The sequence below is a fragment of the Neolamprologus brichardi genome, chromosome 18 (assembly GCF_056152115.1).
Source record: "Neolamprologus brichardi isolate AB-2024 chromosome 18, ASM5615211v1, whole genome shotgun sequence".
NCBI lineage: Eukaryota > Metazoa > Chordata > Actinopteri > Cichliformes > Cichlidae > Neolamprologus > Neolamprologus brichardi.
In genome coordinates, this window is record NC_142121.1 from 20,466,771 (window position 1) to 20,485,915 (window position 19,145).

At 40.8% G+C, this 19,145-nt stretch overlaps 1 protein-coding gene across 1 annotated transcript in view; it reads right to left on the reverse strand.

Annotated features, from left to right (window-relative positions):
- LOC102785570 (tensin-3) overlaps positions 1 to 19,145 on the reverse strand; it is a 31,717-nt gene that overhangs the window by 10,539 nt on the left and 2,033 nt on the right. Inside the window, exons 2-13 of the mRNA XM_087831282.1 lie at positions 15,144 to 15,311; positions 14,888 to 14,938; positions 14,592 to 14,714; positions 12,872 to 12,936; positions 11,698 to 11,781; positions 10,754 to 10,866; positions 10,193 to 10,253; positions 9,921 to 9,996; positions 9,700 to 9,829; positions 9,412 to 9,477; positions 7,877 to 7,978; positions 2,238 to 3,428 (exon numbers count right to left, since the gene is read on the reverse strand). Coding sequence (XP_087687408.1) covers positions 2,238 to 3,428; positions 7,877 to 7,978; positions 9,412 to 9,477; positions 9,700 to 9,829; positions 9,921 to 9,996; positions 10,193 to 10,253; positions 10,754 to 10,866; positions 11,698 to 11,781; positions 12,872 to 12,936; positions 14,592 to 14,714; positions 14,888 to 14,938; positions 15,144 to 15,293 — 2,212 coding nt within the window. The 5' untranslated portion in view covers positions 15,294 to 15,311. The remainder of the gene's footprint in view (positions 1 to 2,237; positions 3,429 to 7,876; positions 7,979 to 9,411; positions 9,478 to 9,699; positions 9,830 to 9,920; positions 9,997 to 10,192; positions 10,254 to 10,753; positions 10,867 to 11,697; positions 11,782 to 12,871; positions 12,937 to 14,591; positions 14,715 to 14,887; positions 14,939 to 15,143; positions 15,312 to 19,145) is intronic.

Sequence of the window (19,145 nt, forward strand, 5' to 3'; positions counted from 1 at the left end):
TAATCTAACTAATTACTATCCCTATCGTTACAGCGGGGTTACCGTTACAAACAAGAAAATGCGGTCGCGTTACTATTTTTCAACAAACAGATGGTTGAAGCTGTGTTCAGGTGACCGCACCTTATATCAGTTGCATGGAAGTAGCTGACTACGTAAGTAATCTGGGCGCTACAGCTTTCAGCAGCTGCGCGCGCTCCCGCGGACGGCAATCACTTTCTGGCAGTTGATCACTTTTTGGCACAACACCTGGAGCTAAGGGGGGCAAAACAATTGCATGAGTGCTGCTGTTTGACTGAGGAAGAATATATTAGTCGTGGTAAACCAATCACACGACCACTTTAAAATGACAAAGCAATAATGTGATATATACCAGTTTTTAAATTGTGTTGATAGGCCACGTAAAACCAGAGTCATGATAAACAATATACACGCGGCATTTTTCCCTCAATAGTTTTGTCACGTTTAACGTCTAAGGACAGCGCTAGCAAGCACTCTCTGCTTACGACCAAACAAAAAACAGCTCGACCGTGTTCGTGGAAAAATGTACCATTATTTCTGCAACCTATCATGACTTCAAGAGTAAGGATGAGATGGGAAGTATAATACATTATCTACAGTATTGTGGAGGGATACCTAGACAATAACCAATAAGGCAGTTCGTGCCATGTTGGAATTATGTTTATGAATGCCTTCTCATGTTGCTTGTCACTTGACCAGGCTAATAATGAATTTCAGAGGATCATTTTCAGTTAACACTATAAGCAAAAAAACATAACTTCTCTCCATAGCCCTAATATTCTTTTTACACCTTTTAACGAAGTTAAAAGGCGCAACAGCTAGTGTTATGCTTAAAAGAGTAACAGCGTGGAAGCTACAAGCAATAACATGATGAACACAAGCAAAAAAGACGTCTAGCTGCATAGATCCTAGATGCAACTTCGAAAGTGCAAAAAACAAGGCCCAAAGCATTAACTTTAAACAGACATCCTATATCGTGAAGAACTTTTATAAACAAACACTCTTATGCTTCCCACAGGTTATTTGCAAATTAGAAACGTTAGCGCCTTTGGCATTTTTTTTTTTTTACTTGGAATGGTGCACCCATGTAGTGGATATGTGCAGACAGGTATGCCTGTTGAATCAAACGGAAAGAAACATCGCCTGCGGGCTGACTTGTTTCTCTTCTGGAAATTCCTCAGGCCTCCTTATTTTGCACCCCCGTCCTACAACCATGCATACATGCTGTGATTTATCCACGTAGATAGCTTTCTGAATTACCTCTGCATTACTAGTTTTTACTAAAATTGCACTAAATGAATAAAAATGTTGCATTTTAATTTAAAAAAATGCTGTATTTTTTTTCTGGTTTCTGAATATATTTATCAGAAATGTTAGGCTCTATTAAAATTTAGAGATGTAGACAGAAGCAGAGAGGTACGGAAGGAGATAATGTGAATTCTTTTGCAGCTTTTCAAGAACCTCAGCATGACTCCAGGAATCAGTTTCAACTTGAAGAAAGAGGAAATAACTTTATCGTTGTAGATACTATAGCCATCGTGTTGCATAACCCGTGTTTGCTCAGCAAGTCTAACAACAATCAAAGCAGATGCTTCAGCATCACAGAATCATGGATAAGAACTCAAAAAGATGATTAATGTTAAATGAAGGAATGAAGTGCACATTTCAAATGTGGTGCTTTGAACATCTATACTCAACAACGAGCTTTCAGTGCACGATAGTCACCGATTGTGGACATATCTGTGTGCACATGATGAAATCTCTATTAACAAACAGTGAGACGGTAAGGTTCAGAAGAGAGGACGATAGCTGCTCTGTCTGTCTTCATGTACCACACCGATCCCGCCCTCAGATAGCTAAGCACACAGCTAAAAACAAGTCAGGACAGCGCTCTTTCCTCAGAAAATATCTGAAAACATCTGAAAACCTGGCAACAACCCTGCTATTTCAGCCACTAAAACACGCCAGGTGGGAAGGGGAGAGAAGGTGTGCTTTGTTATGTTCGCTCTTGAGTGAAGTGGAAGAAAAGCTGATGGTGCTGGAGCCAAACAACTTGGGATGAAATAGGTCTTGCTGCTTATATATATTTTTTCTGTGTTTATTTGCTGTATCAAGGCAAACAACTTCCTGTCTGAGATTAGTCACACGTTTTTTTCCAGGACAACACCACATCAACACCATCATCACCACCACCACCACACCCAGACTGACTATCTTACCTGTCTGCTGTGTGCTTTTCAGGTCTGCTGAGTTATTATCGCTGAATCTGAGGTTGATGCCGTTTGAACATTTGCCGACCGAGCCGTTAACCGGGGTTCCACCTTTTCTCTTAATGGAGCTGCCGTGGCTCGGCACAAACGTGGGATCCAGGTCCATGATCAGCTGATTGAGCTGGTCGATGGAGTTGTCGATGTCCTTCGTGAGAGATTTGAACTCCTCATCCCGTTTGTTGTTATTGTTGTTGTTTATCGACGTTTGTTCTTTGTGGGGTGCTGCGTTTCTAATAAGATCTGCTGCGGAGTCCCTGGTAAGGCCCTGTGGTTCAGCGGGCAGGCCTGCTTTAGGTAGACTACCACTCTGCTTGTTCCGGTGGAATCGATCTGCATCGTTTCCATCCTCTGGCATATAGGTAAAGTGTTGCGCGGCAACCATTTGCTGCTGCCGAACCCAGGACTGTGTGGAATAGCTTCCCTGTCTGTAGACATGCTGCTGGGGTACAGGGGCATTGCTGGGATTAGAGGAGGCTATAGAGTTGCTCCTGTAGCTCAGACAGCCCCTTCTAGCCTCAGCATAGGATCTCTCATAGTCCTCGATAGGATGAGGTGCGACATGGTGGATGTGGTGCTGGCTTTGGCTTTGCTGCTCCTCTCCTCCGGGACTCCCAAAGCCATCTGACAGCAGGGAGTTCTGGCTGCTCTTGTGGCACGATGACGACAAGGTTCCTAAGCTGTCCACACTGTGCAGATCGTGACCTGTAATGACTTCATCATCAAGAATGTCTGTTTCCCTCTCTCGGGTTTGTGGGTCTCCATTGATGTGCACCTGCGCTGGGACTACCTGCTGGACGCCCACTCTAGAGCCTTCGTCAGTCATCTCCTCCAGTGACGGATCCTCAAGGCCAAAACCACTTAGGAGACGCTTTAGCTGGACCTTTTCCTGCTGACTTGGTCCCTGGTTAGCTTTGACGGAGGTGGTGGTGGTGGTAGCGCTGGCGACAGGTGTGGGTTTGTCCGCCCACAGGGAAGTGCTAGATAAGCCTGAGTCACTGCTGACAGAGAGAGCGTGGTCACTGTGGTCAGGGCTAGAGGTTGCGGAGGTTGTGCGCGGCCCTTGGGCCAGCGCGACGTCTCCTCTGGTGGGGCTCCTCTTGTTTGCCGTCCTGTCCTGTGTTAGGCCTTGAGATCGTGGTGCTGCAAAACAGAAGAGATGCGGCGCTTCATACAGTCAGCTGGTATGGGCACACACAGAGACGCACAAACAGCAGAGACTCACAAACGGGACAAGAAACCACAGACAAGAGAAGGCTCTGTTAACGAGAAGACTCACTACAGACGCCAAACACTCACGCCTCACATGACCATGACAACAGAGACTACAACACAGAGTACGAGAAGAGAGAGATATGACTTATAATACTGAACTGAGACAAGCCATTAAATTAGATGTGTTGGGAAAAAAAGTGTAATGTTATGTAGGCTCGACCACATATTTTTTCTGTAATCTAAACTTACTTCAACTAAAGATCTTCCACTCATCCATTCCCAATAGGCCAACTGTTAGAGTGCTTGTTTAGTAGTAGAGTAGCGTGTATAACAGGCAAAAGGTGTTCTTCATTATATAGATTATATATGAGATGTGAAGTCTTCTATCTGCTGCTGCAACAGTCGGACAGCTGTGGATCTTCTCTGACCCCTGCATTCCTCACCCAGCTGTGATGAAGCCACCCAACTCCCTCGCTCTTGCCCCTTGACCCTCAGCATATGTCCAAACAAGCTCCTTAATCCTCAGAAGTAACAGATAAATCTCAAGAGGTCAGTCATTTTGAAAGGCCGAGCTAAATCACGGCATGCACGACAATAGAAAAATCTGGTTTCAGCCATGCTAGACATCTTGCAAAATGAGGTCTGGAGTTGAATTCCAAGGGTGAGGGAACAATGTTGCCAAGTAAGCAGAACTGCCATCTCACTGTCACTCTCCCTCCGCTACAACAAAAGAGAGCAGGGAACATGACTCCTACAATTCTTCCTTAGCCTACTGCGTTAAAGTACTTGCTTTTCAGTCAATCCACAACCAGAGGATTTGAATGCCAGACATGCATGATAAAAGCCCCCCTCCCTCTCTCTGCATGACTTGTCCCTCCCGTCACACAAAATGCACTATTTAAAATTGCTTTCAGGCATGTGCTGCTGGGATTTTTTCCCCCCCCAGTCTTAGTGGAAATTCCTTCTACTAAGGTTTAAGCGGGTTTGAATCTGAATACTAGCCATCTTTCTTCATCAATCCCTCTCATCATCACCACCCCCCCACACCTTGCCTCCTCCTTCATGGCCACCCATTTGGCTGCGGAATAAAATCTCTTACCTTCACTGTCCCTGCCAGGTAAGCAAACAAGACAATCCCAGCCTCCGGTGAAATAAAACTTGAAGAGCTGAACAGGCGGTGAATGCACAGAGGAGCAGACATTGCTTTTAACACTCAGGTAATCGTAAGGGGCAAATTCAGAGACTTCGAATAAGTTGGCCCTGCTTTCTTTCACTGCCAGGAAGGTGTTTGCACTCTATACAAGGGAAGAGGGAGGGCTGGGGTGGTGGCGAGGGGGGACCTTGAGTTCTCCAAATAAGGGCAGAGGAATGTAAACAAGTGAGGCGGGACTAAGGAGCTGAGGCGGGCTGGAGGAAACCAGCCCGCCTCAACCTCTTGCTCTGCATTAGGGGACTACCCCATAGGGGAGAGAAGAGGGGGAAGAAGAAAAAAAAAAAAATCAGGGAATGAAAGAAAAGAGAGGGCAGGCCAGAGAAGATCAAAGAATGAAAACAACATTCTTGTACTTCAAGAAATTTTCGCTCCTCAAAAAGACACTTTTCAATTAAAACAGTCATTAGCGTCTGCAGGGACCTCGGGGCAAATTTCACGAAAAGTGGCAGCCAAGTTTGTTTTTCTTTTACCCTTGTGTGTCGTGAAATTACACGCCCGATGCCCTCATGCGCAATGCAGGCAAGAAACAGATGTGCCTCAAACCCAATTACGGGGTTCACGCATTGTTTTCAAAACAGTTTTACCAATCTTGACATTAAGAAAGCCATAGATGGTTCACCAAACGTGTTTTTAGGTAGCAAACCTAAGAAAATCAGTCAAACCATTTACATCAAGCATTCATCATTTTGGCTGTTGTGGTATGGTCAGTCTCTGAATAATCTACCAATTACAGTGCACGAAAGCAGCGAAACCAGGACTGCTCCTCCAGCTGCTTTTGTATCACAGGAGGAGGTCTGGTTGTGTATGCCTATGCAATTACCCAACCCTTTCCATTCCTTCTCAGTTACTACCATCCTGCACCCCATGAATGCCAAAAATGTGAGTCAAACACATAATGATGATGAGCATCCTCATTTGCTTCCACCCAGCCTTCTGCATGTGCCTACGATCTGTATACTGCCGCACACAGGGAATCACTTTAAATTCCACTGTACAAAGAGATGAACAAATAATGACTATTATTGAACAATACTCAACCCTAGCAGTATCTCACCATGAGGAAAGTTTTATTTTCTTAGTTTTGGAGTTGACATGGTCAACACAGTAATCAGAAACAGAAGAGATACAGTCTTTCAGTGGCTTAAGTCAAAGGTTTCATTTTATAGGTGTATATCTGATGCTAGTCTTTCCTAAAATTCAATATACTTAGTTAAATTGAGATTCTCCACGCTTCATAAAACCAATGCACAAGTGTTGAAAATTAAAGTTCATGCGATTCTTCCAAATATGAGTCAATCTCCCATCTCATGTTAAGATGCTCAACTTTACAGAGGAAAGAAACACTAGACACTCAACTAATATGTCACTTAACTTGACCTTTTAAACATTTTTATAGGATTTGTGCATTTTATAGCTTATTTTTAAAATAAAGTGAATGTAATTTGGCAAATAACACAGCTTGCTCCATAGTTAATTTGACACTTCACCCTCAAGTCCAAAGCATCACTTCAAAAGAAGACAAAAACAAAATGTAACTGTCTATGATTTAAAAAGAAATTTAAAAAAAGACATCTATCCATTTTTTTTGTTAATTTGTCAGAGGATTTCAAGTATCAAAGCCTCATTGATTCAAAGTATCATTCAAAACCTTTTCAAAACCATTTAATCAACTTTTACAGGATCTGCTTTCATTTAATGTGGACTAACATTTTTGAACTATTTGTATTCTATGTTATAATTAGGACATTATATATATTGGTTGCTGTGACCAGATTATACAGAACTGCATTTAATTAGGGAAAAAGTCCAATGAAAAATGCTGGATTATTTACAGCAAAGAGGAGACATTTCCATGGATATCCCCCTTTCTATTTAAATTTAAAAAAAAAATCAACACTGCCAGCCAAATACATTAAAAAAATAGTCAACAACCTTTCTTGAATTAACAATTTGTTAGCCATCAATTCACACAAGGGGATAAACACACACTGACGATTGATGAAAAGCCACTGAAGTAAATGAGGTTTTCTTTTCAAAACATTAGCACTAAAGTGGCAAACGTTTCCTAGACTTCCTCCTCCTGAAGAAGCTCCGAGTGACAGCCTCGCGGAGGTAAACTATCCCTGCCAGAAGACGGGGTGGTAAGTGGATGTAGAATTCCAACAAAGCTCCTAGTCTTGCTTCTCAAATGTAGCGTTTACATGAGAAAAATAAGGCTGTAAATATCCCACATGAATGCTCGGGAATCGAGGCAATAGAAAAAAATGCTTCTTTGTTGTTGTCATTGCTTTGCTTTGATGAATTCTTAAATTTGAGTGGTTGTGTTTTTATTGCATTCCCACAAGTGAGCATGAAGAAATCTATTGGAGTATTTCAAATGAAAGCAAAAAAAAAAAAAAAAAGCAACAACAACAAAAAAAAAAAAAGGCATGCTGAACTTAGCTTATAAAAACACTCAATGAATTCTGGAACAGGGTGGATCTGTGTTTTAATGCCACTACCACGTTGCTCTATTCTGGGAGGTTGTTGTGAATTCTGTGGTCGAGTGGAGAGCAACAACCACAGCTAGGACGGGACGCCCTGACAGGGTGGCTCTGTGTGTGTGTGAGAATGTGTATATATATATAAATATATGTGCGTGTGTCCGTGTGTGAATGTGTGTGGGCGGTAGTGAGAGTGTGTGTATGTGTGAGTGGGTTAAAGCATGCCTTTCATTTCATGAAACAACAAAACAGAAATCTCCTGAGAACTGACTGCTCTTCCTTTGAACCCAGCATTTCCTGCGTACAACAACAATCCTCCCTCTCCCTCACACAGACACACTCCATGCCATTTCCATCACCCTGAAGTCTAAAAGGTAAGTTTAGCTTCGAAAGTGTCATAACTTGGATTGAAGTCCCACTCCTATAGAAACACCCATAACATGTAGCGGTGACTGTGCGTGGATGTTATTGCGATCACGCTGTAGCCACTCACTAACATGCACAACAGGCCCTGTCAAGGGGGGTTGATAACCAAGAGAGAGAAAAAAAGGGTGCATGTGTTCATGTAAATGTAAAAGAGAAAGAACGCACTGCAAGCTGGGAAAATGATAAGGAAATAAAGTTGGATGAATACTAGTCTCGTGAGTCACGTAAAGACCACTGAGGCATCACAACAGTACCTTCGCCATCACAGATGTTCTGGTACGAGTCCCAGCGAGTTAGAGGATCTGCTGTGTTGTAGTCCACAATAACATCTCCTCCATTTTTCCACTTGTCAGCACCTGGAATAAAAAAAAACAAAAAACAAACAAACACACACATTACTGTCCAGTTTGCATGCTATGTTAAGCTAGATGGCTGTAGTGTCATATATATCGTAAAGTGACTGGAAAGTAGCACTGACCATTCTCATTAATCTGATAGCAGGAAAGCCATGTCATTTCTGAACATTTTTATTTTTAAATTTTAAAGAAACTATTTTATTTTTTTTGTGGGATGACTACAAACTAAGATAAAATAAAATTAAGGTTTTTATTTAAGACCCCAAATCATCAGCAAAAATATTATTGGTAGCTCTTTCTATTACAGCTTGGTAACCTTGGTAGCATATGTAACTTCAAACAAGCTGAATGCTATTACAAATGAAAACGCAAATTCATATTCAGAGAAATTGTTTTATTATTAAAAGACAGCTAAGCTGAGCTGTCATAAGGTCAGGATGTTAAAGGGTGCTCTTTTTTTTTTCTTGCATTTACTCCAATCTTGTCAGAACCATGGCCTGTATTCTATTAGTGTAGCAACAAATAATCTGTATAGCATAAACCCACGCTTGAGTCATTATTATTTATTTACATCTAGCAAATACTGACATAGTTTTGGAGTCCTAGGTTTAAATGCAGGAAACATTACTAAAAATGTGAAGTTTTGTATTTTACACTCATGATTGCTGGTTATTACACATAAACTACTGCTCATTGTCCACGTCATTAGCCACAGCAGCAAAAACAATATTTAAACTGCTACCTTAGAGGAGAAACAAAGCACAATCAACTAATATTAGTATTCAGTATATTTCAGTATATAAAAATTCATATGCTCAGATGTTACTATGTTATTGCTAGAATGTGATTATATTGTTATTATATAACTTATAGCTCTATTTTATTACTAAGTAGTGCTGTCAACCAATGCACAGTTTGTTTCCACACTTCTTTCCTAATTATGTAAATATCAGTTTAATATTACTCAAGTATAACCACTGTTGACAGAACATATTACCTAGTTATTACTACGTATAGTTGGTATTTAAGTGTTAATAATTTGCTATTTCCATATTATTACCTTCTTATTACCCCTCAGGAACCACATTATTACCAAGCTGTAATAGAAAGTGCCACCACAATATGGCTGATGACCAAAAGACTTAATCAGAAACAGAGCAGACAATAGAAATATATACATTTCATTGTATACCAGACCTGCACAGAGGCCCCACATAGTTTGTGGGGCCTCTGTTGCAGCTCATGCTGTGCTTCTTTGCCTCTCTGTCAGCACACACTTCACACTACATTTCCCTTCTCATCAGGGGGCAGAGGGAGAAGACCAGAGCACAGGACAGCACGTAAAAGTAGAAGAGAACATTGTATCTGGTTTTCAAATTTTCCCACTACTCCCTATAGTAATTTTAAATAAAGATAAAGAGTTAGAAGTCTACCTGGGATCTTCTCTGGTCCCTCGGAGAAAACCAGCTCCACTTTACCATAATCTGGAAATCTGGGATCTGAATTGACAGCACAAAGGAGAGAAGTGCATAAATGAGAGCCAGAACCAGCAAGATGAAAGTTGCTGTTAGTTTGCAGCTCTCTCGGTAATTGTAACATGTTTGGGGAAACCAAATTATTGGTCTAAAAGCAGCATGTCTAAATTAAGTTCAAGCTGAACCTCGCAGATGCTGTGCAGAGTAGAGGAGTTGCTGTTCATGGGATTTTTTTTCTAGGTCTACCTTTGTTGGCAGTCTCCATGTCCTCTTTTTCAAACATCAGGTTGTAACCCTGTACTGCTCCCGTGTGAAACTGCACCCGGAAAATAACCTCACGCTCTGAAGTCACCTCACTTTTATGATAGCATTTAATCTACAAGAGACAAAACAAACAAATGTCACGATGAATACAAAAGCACAGATTTCGCAACGTCTGAAAACGCAGTTTGTTGTTTTTTCCCTACCATGATGTCCCCTTTTAGGAGCTGCGCAGGCTCCAGCATGATGCATACACGGTCTCTGTGGCCTGGACCAATGTGACTTAAACAAAAACAACAGAGAAGTCTGTCGCATGGAGCCAGAGTGTGGAAGCAATTACAGATATTTACAGAAAGCAATAACTAATTCAAATTAACATTAAACTAACTAAAACAGAAAACTGCTTTAAAGCCTTCCAACATACTTTGAAGTAAACTATAATGTTCAAATTACTGTACCACATGTGTAAGCTACTTACTAGACTCCAGATGAATACACTGCTTGCATTCCCTGGTAGACCTTGATGTAAGGACAGCACACTATATATAAAAAAAGGACAAAGTGTTTTCAAAATGTTAGTCACAGGTTCCTTCTTATCAAGACCTCGAGAAACCAGTTAGCTAAAATATTCAGGAGACGCTTCCTGGCTTGTTTTGCTCACAGCTGAAGTGTGATAAGCTGCTGCTGTGAGAAAGGGATTTGAGCTCCACGATGTGATGAAAACCTTTTTGTTGTTTCAGCAAAATTAGTGAAAACAGCATTTACGTGTACACACGAAAATGCGCATGTGTGTGTTCCCATGGTTTCACTTGGAACTGGGAAGTTCATTTCTTCAGTTCTGTTTATGTAAACAACCTCTATCTGTTTGAGCATGCTTGTGAGAGTTGGAAAAAGAGAGACACGGTTCCAATCAGACTCCACTTTTGTTTACCCCTCGAACTCTGATGTGGCTGTCTCCGAATTCCTTTCTTTGTGCCATGCTAGAAGTGATGGTATTTTCTTTGAAACTATATACAGTGATAAACAATATGCATTTAACCTCTTGCGGAGTTGAAATCTGGAATCCCATGAAGGATGACGCAGTGCATGAACAAGGGGGAGGCGTTGATCTTCATGGATCCGCTTAGCAGGCTGTTGAGGATCCAAACATACCTGAGAGGAAAGCGGAGGTGGATATCAACATTACACAAGACTTTGTATTGCTTCAGTGATTTAGTATTACATATTCAATGTGAAGGGGGACTGAAAAGTGAGATATAAAAAGAACAATGTCATTGTTCATTGAAGCCAAGATATCCTGTCGTTTAGCCACTACTGTCAGTCTCCAAATGTTGGCTCATTCAACACCCATAATGCAACTTGATAATATCTTTTCATTACATTGACCTTGCCTAGTAAATACCCCTGATTCTATTACAGACCTTTCTGTAAAAAAATATGTATTTTTCACAGGTAAAGTGATATCGCTAAGATATTTTTTCCAAACCTGACAGCACTTCAGCATTTTGGAAAAACAGGCTTATTTGCTTTTTTTTGCAAGGTGAGAATGGCACATCAGCTTTGCTTATGCTAAATATGTGGGAAAAAAAATAAAACGGCCAACACGACTCTGTTGAAATAAATCAGAATCTGCTGTCTAGCATCTCTAGAAAACAGTAACTGTCACCATTACTGTTTATCACTGATAAGCACAGAGACTAGACAGAAATGATAAACCAGTTTTGCCCAAGAGCCATGAGTGCGAGCGAGATATGTAGGTTTAAGATTACATCAGGTTACCATGGGATCCTATTAAAATGATAAACAATGACTAGCTGTCAGCTCAAAAAGTAAACAAGCAGCATGGGGACTGAATGAATTGTATGGTATCAGCTGGGTCTGGGATCTGATTGTTTGGATGGAGACGTGGGTCAATGAGGAGCCAAACACACTGCTAGAGCTCTATTACCAAACAGAAGGGCGTGCTTATGTTTTGGGTCTTACCGCTTCTGTGAAGGTGTCATCAGAGCTGAGACCTTATCATCGTAGTATTTCCTCATGGCGAAGCGGTCCAACGCCTGGTCAGCACTTTGACAGAAAGAGAGAGACACGTAAAACGCTTTAGGTAATTATGACTCAAGAGAAAGATTATACTCTCCTCTATAATTGAATAGTGTGGACTGTAACATCCAATTAAGGAAATGCATACATACACAGAGACACACACACATGCATGCATACATGCATAGACAAGAGGGAAAGTAACCAGAGAAACAGAGGATTCCAACAGAGAGGAAGGGAATGCCAGCTTTAAGTAAACACAAAGGGGGAGAGGAGGACACAGAGAGGCCAGAGTGTGTGCGCAGCTTGGCTATTCAGACAGACCTAAAACCAACAGGCTCTGGAGCCCTTTCACCAAAGCTCTGTTACTGTCATCGGCCATCTCGCTCATCTCCTCCCCCCCACCCCGGAATCTATTCCTTTGTAAATCTGTCCCATTGTGTTTTCCTATCTCTTTCTCTACCTTTCTTTTGCCCCCTGTCTTTCACATTCACCTTACTGCAATGGTATTCCTCAGTGGGAAGTGGGAAAGAAAAGTGCTAAGAAATGCACAAACTGTCTGAATTAAGAGCCAATATATGGCCATGCCACAATGTCTGCTGTGTGCAGAAAGAATCTATGCAATGCCATATCAGCAGATCATGTCAATAACAGCTCTTACTTAAACCTTCGGCACTTCCGAATTTGCTTGCTTGGTCAGAAAATTATAATCCGTTTTCTTCATGATACATTGAAACTGACACTGTGGCTAGAAGGCATTTAAGTAACTAACATGTTTCTAAGTTGATTCACGCAATTCAATACGGGGTGATTCATTGCTTAAATTGTGTGGCTTTTCTTTGAATCGGAGAGAAGTGACTTTTCTTTTGACTCACTTTCTGATTCACATTAACCCGAAATTATAGGAGGTGAATAAACCCCTGGTGGTTGGTTTGACATTGCTTATCGTCTACAAAAACACAACATATCGAGTCTTCGTGAACTGTTGTGGTTTGTTGTTCATACTGCTTCACTACCAGAAGTGAGCGGTCGCACATAGCATGACGAACCATGACTTCAGAGCAAAAAGAAAAAAACATCATTTATAGTAACAAAACATGAGAAGTGTGTTGGTTACCTGGCTGACACGTCAGTGAAATGCACAAATGATGAGATGACGACGCCAATTCGACCCTTGCCACCCTAAAAAAAACCCACACAAAACAAAAAAAACAGGAGATGATTCACTACACACGCAGCAGCAGCAGTCTTACTAAAAATGAAACCAAAGCCAAAAGGCCCCCCACAGTCTTCATAAACACAAGTTCCAGCCAAACGAACAGTATTGTCCAAAAGTCATGAGTCACCTCTCATTTCTTTTATATTTTGCTTCCACTGAGCCAGACTCTTTTTTTTTTTGTAAAGATTAAATGTTGTTTTTAAGATAAAATGTTTTAAGGTAGTCTTGAGCAACATTTCTCCAGGCTTTCTGGAGGTCTTTCAAAGCTTTCCTTTGGCTATTTGCTGCTTATTCATTTTCAGTCCAGTCATCCAGTCCGTCTACTTAGCTATTTTCAGATCAATGTTTTTTGTTTGTTTGCCAACCCATTTAACACTGACCTAAGAATCATTCAAGTGTGAAAATGTACCAACTTAAGGGGTGAACCAGTGTAGTGTCTACACATATAAGACAACTTAGCAAAGATCTTTATCTTTAGATACTTTATTATTAGCAAACTGCCAGGGATAACACAGTTATATATACATTAATAGTGTTTACACATATAAGAAACATCAATTGTTTGTCAAATCCTCATCAGAAATGGTCTCTGTGGATGAAAGGTGGCAGTCAAGAAGCCTTTCTTAATTAAGGCAAACAGAGAAAAAAGGCTGAGGTATGCCAAATTGCACAACAACCTAACAGAAATTGAGGGGCAAATTTGAGATTTTTAGTTTCATCTGTTGTACGGAGGTGGCCAAACTGCTGTAGAGTGAGTGTTTACAGCAATCTATGAGGCACGGCGGAGGTATTTTCGGGGTATGAGGCTCTATTTCAGCCAATAGTATTGGGGATCTTATCAAAATTGATGAAATTATGACTGCAGAAAAATACCATCAGATTTTGATTCATCAGATTTTGATCAATTATCTAATACCACCTGGAAAGCATCTGATTATGCTTTACTGCACTGTAAATGCAGTAAAACCATACCTGGATAGAAAAATACAACATGGAGCACTATCAGTCATGGAGTCACTTCCCCAGAACCCCGACCTCAATATTACTGAAACAGTTTGGGATCATCTTGATCGAGAACATCCAAAAATGAACTTTGACCTTTGTCCTTCAAGATGCCTGTAGAACTATTCCAGAGGACGAGTAATAGAAATTAGAAGAAATTTTCCCCAATTGAATTCTGGCTGTGTCAAAGAATAAAGGTGGCCGTAGCAACTTGCTGACATTCAAGTTTGGAAGAACTGCACAAACTCTGTTTTTTGTTTATTTGTTTGTCTATATATTGTATTTCCAAGCATTTTTGCACATATTCCAATAAATCACTGTTTTCCATTTTCCTAGCAAAACATTAAAATGAACAGGTGCCTTGAGACTTTTGCACCACACTGCAGAACCACATTGTTTATTTCACATAACTGTTTTCTGCTTATTTTGTGTTTTTCCTTTCTCGTTTCACTGGTTTGCACTTACCCAGATTCAGCAAACATGTAAAACCACATTCTCATGACAGCTGGTGGACTGTTCAGTAGACGTTAACCAAATCTGATCGAATCACACTTAGTCTTAAACTGTTCTATGTTTTACAATATTATATTTGTATAAAGGTTCTGTAGGTGCTCACCCTGCAGTGTATAACAACCACATGTAGCGGATCAGCATTAAGCCAGCTCTCCATGGCCTTACAAATGGTGCAGATCTTATCCAAAGGTGGAGCATGCAGGTCAGGCCAACCTGTATCCAGGGTCTAAAAGCAACACCATTAGACACACACACACTCACTATCTCTCACAACCACAAGACTCTATGCTTTACAAATCAATAATATCTTGCTCACATTAGCTCACTAGCCTGAGTTAATCAAGTAGACTGACAGAGGTGTACAGTTGCGCTATTTGAAGTAAATGCCAGATGCCTTACCTTTGGGTTCATTCTAGAGAGATCTTGTCTTTTCTCTGACAGGTTGATGATCTAAAGAAAACATAACACAACAAAGCACAAGTCTTAAAATGTTGTCTCTAAGATTTCAGCATTCTTCCTTAACAAGAGTTCTTACAAATGCATGAAATCACTCTGGGATCAAGTCAACATTACATCAAAGCCCACCACCTTTCAACACTTTCAACACAGTTACAGCACTTTTCCAGGGGAAAGCAGCAAATGGACCGGCACTGACCAGGTAATTGTCTGCATGCTTGGACTTGAGCATACGCGTGACATCCTTCAGGTTGTGTGAGTAGATCTCCTCGGAGCACCCCCGGGGGAAGGACACAGCTATGATACGTTCTGTGATATACGTAAGGTCGAGTTCGTATCCCTCCTCCATTATGAATCTTTGGCTTTCCTGTTAAAAAATATCCAAGCAGAGACACAAGAGGAAAAAGCCCTTCAGTCTCACAGCACTGCAGGTGACTCAAGTCAATATTTGACGCTCAAAGTCCTCAGCTTGTGTCATTGTGTACATGTTCTCATAGATAACTTTAGGGAGTGACTTCAATGCCAGATTGTATGACACAGCATACTGTGTTTACACAGCAACGGTCAGCAGTGTGTGCCACAGATACTATACTCTCTTAGACAATACAACATATCACAATCTTTTTAACCTTTTGAGCACGACAGATAATTAACTTCTCTGGACTGCAAAAAGACACACAGGAGAAGACTGGACATGAGCAATCTAGGAGCCGCAGTCAGTGATCCACAGCAACAATGACAAAGACAAAGAAAACTTTCAAAGAACTCCGGTTGAAACCAGTTTCTGTAAATCCCTGAGTGACGGCGTGTCCCTGTGACCTCATGGCCATGAACTTCCTGCTATGGTGGTCTAGGAAGAGCCAGTCTCCCACTGCTACTCAACACATCCCACAGACTCTTCTCTTGCTCTCTTATATCGGTATCTTAGTACGGCCTCTTTGTCACTTTGTACAGCTCGGCAGCGAGAGAGTAGCAAGTTGTTGCCAATTGACCTCATAGTCATAAGTTAGTGTGGAAAACCTAAATCTAGCTTGGTTATGGAATTCTGTCTCCTGCTTGTGACAAAAAAATTTCAAATTAAAAGGGAGTAAAATCGTTCCAAAAATCACGTTTTTGATTAATTAAAGTCTTCAATTCTTAAGCTTTGTTTCTTTCGTTCTTCATGTGCTCTTACATTCCAAATTAAAGCCAGTACTGATCTGTCTTTCAATTTAATTTCCTATCGATGGAAGAGTTAATTAACTAAGATTTGAGATATAGATTTTTTTTCTTTTTCGAAAACTGTGTTATGTTAAATTTTATAAACAGAAAACTGTCTGTAAATGAAACCAAATCCCAGGTTAAGAAATGATTTATACTCCTGTCTTGCATTTGTAGGAGACTACTGTTCAACAGAATCTGAATCTTTTTTTTTTTCTCAAATATTAAATTTTTCACAAGCACACTCACAAAAACAGAAGCACATTGCTAAAACTGCCAAAGATATCATCATCGCTCTTCTTGACTGAACCCGGTTGTTTGTTGTGATTAAACGACCCTGTCGAGAATGCGTCCATTAATTAACTCTGAGACGACTGCAGGCTACAGCCCATCACTTTGAACGGGCACAGTGAGGGAGCCATAAATCAGGGACAGTGTAGCCATGGCTTAAATGAACCCTCAGAGCGGAATGAAAGAGGCCATGTGAAGAGGTCATCACTGGTACGGACTGTGCTGTGTTTTTGTGAGTGTGTGTGTTGGTGGAGGAGGCGCTCAGGTCCTCAGGTCGTTGAAGCTAATGACCGGGTTAGTTTATTTCCCTAGTGACTTTAAGGAAAAACTGTTGACTAATGGGAAATTAATGAACAGAAAGGCCAGGAGTTAGGCTCTGCGTCAAGGGCATGGCAATGGGAAGAAGGCCCCGTAATATTTTGAAAGTGTCAAAGTACTGTGCTAACTGTGTGGAAAAGGTATCAACTTAACCAAAGAATGATACTGGCTCAATTTTCTGCAAGAAGCAGAATAATTGTATCTTAAAACATAACTCTAATGTGTTCCCTTCTTCTTTAGAGACATAACTTTTAAGTTCATAAAGTAAAAAAAAAAATGAAGCTTTAGTCTGGCTTTGTTCAAAAGTAAAAAAAAGAAAAAATCTGTACATTTTCCAACAAAAAACTAATAAATTTTTAATTATACCACCAAATTGAATAAGACTAAACAGAGTGAAAAAGGAAAGGTTTCCACCCAGTTCAAATGGGCAGAACCCATCTTTAAAGATGTGTAAATGTAGCCAGTATCTAAAAATGAAATAAAGTAGTATTTGATTTTTCATATGAAACATTCATGTGCAGTGGCACTGCAGTAATCAGCATTTTCCTCTCACTTCTCCCACCCTTCACTCAGTCCACCGAGAGCAGCTTGCCCCAGCACGCACTAAAGATAATTGGTCTTTAATTTGCACTGACTGCTTTTGTTCCTGGTTTGAGGCACAGCATTAGCTCACAAAGACAGAATAAGCAGTACCAAGGAACTCAAATCCAGAGCCCACCCATGGCACTGTGAGAGCAAGGCTGGTAGAGGAGTGCGGGAGACGGAGAGAGATTCGAGGTTGCCAGGTTTTACGGTGAACAAGCTGCAACAGGTTTACTAAGGTCAGGATGTTGGGGGATTAGGGTGTGTCTGGCTCCCCAAGCTCCAACCCTTGCAGGTAGGTGCTTGACTAGGCTGCATTGCTGCTGTCAGCCACGTTCACACACGCATGACCATCACTTAGGACTCATTCCAAATGCCTTTCTTACCTGGAACCTTGCTGAAAATGAATTAATCAAACATTCCTTTATGAGTAATGAAATGTTGAGGAGAGTACGGTGAAGCGTGCTGGGATGAAGGCCTCTTTAATGGGCCACACCCGTCACCTGGCCACCAGATGGAATCTTCCACTCTGCACGAGCAGGTGAACCATGAGATAAAAGAAGCGGCATCGTGGAATAGGGCATAAAAAACAAATGAGGACCGTCTTTGTATCCAGACATGGGCAAGCCCTGTGGGTTAAATCACAGCCTGATCATGTGAGCAATGACCTCATGGCTGTTTATTTTTAAGTCTATTGTGGTAACAAGAGTTGGCAAAAATTTTACATACTTGTCACTCACAAATAATAAGACTCTGCAGAGCCTCGGCAACTAAACTGATTTATGTGCAACATTGTGATTAAGCTGTCTACAGCATCCCTAACTGGATTTTCCATTAGTGAATTTAATATGTAATGTAATATGTGCACAAACTAGCAGAAGAAATAGGCTTGTTGAGATTAAAGAAAGAAAAATGTAATTTTCAAGTTTAGGGTGAATGCTGCATATTATTTTTTTTCTGAAAACATCACTGCTACAATGACAAATAAACCCTAAGCTTTAAAATATGTGCAGGATATGCAATTTTCTGAACTAATCAATGCATTATTTTCTTGCTCGTAAAATCCTATTGAAAATATGACACATTTGCATTACAAGCCATTATTAGAATCCAAAACAAATCGGTATTACCTAACTAAATTCCCCAATGCATAATCAAGCGGATAGCTTGCAAATCACTAAGAAACAAGATGAGACGGAGCAAAACAAAAAAAAACAGCGCACATATGAAAGCAATCAGGGCATCCCTTCCCCCATTCACACTCCGAAATTGGTTCTGTTGGCTCAAACTTCAGTCCTGTGATTGACATGCTGCGGCAACAGCCTCCATTTTTGAGACCGCTCGAATATTTTCACAGGTCAATTAAACTGAAATGATGGGACTGAAATGAAAAAATAAAAATCATCAAGCTTGCTTTATCTGGTACAGAGTGAGCGCAGCCTCAGCCAAAGTTGAGGTGATAAACCTCAAAACTTCCCAGCACGCAGAAGTCCTCTATTAAACACCTATGGAAAAAGCAGGTACACATGCATAACACTGCTGTCTCTTTGGGAGAATTTGGAAAGATTAACAGCCTTCGAAGCTGTTGTCTGCAAACCTGAGTAACACCTAAAGTGCCATAAAATGCTTCAGGAAGTCTGGCTGCCTGCAGGCTGCTGCCGGACAAAAATGTTTTCCTACACTGCATTTAGCTTTAATTCTTTCTTTGCCCTCTCCAGCAAGCAGAACCCATTTGTTTTTTTCTCCCTCTGTCGTGTGGCTGGAGTCCCCTGATAACATTTAGCGATTACATCTAATGATGGTATCTAAT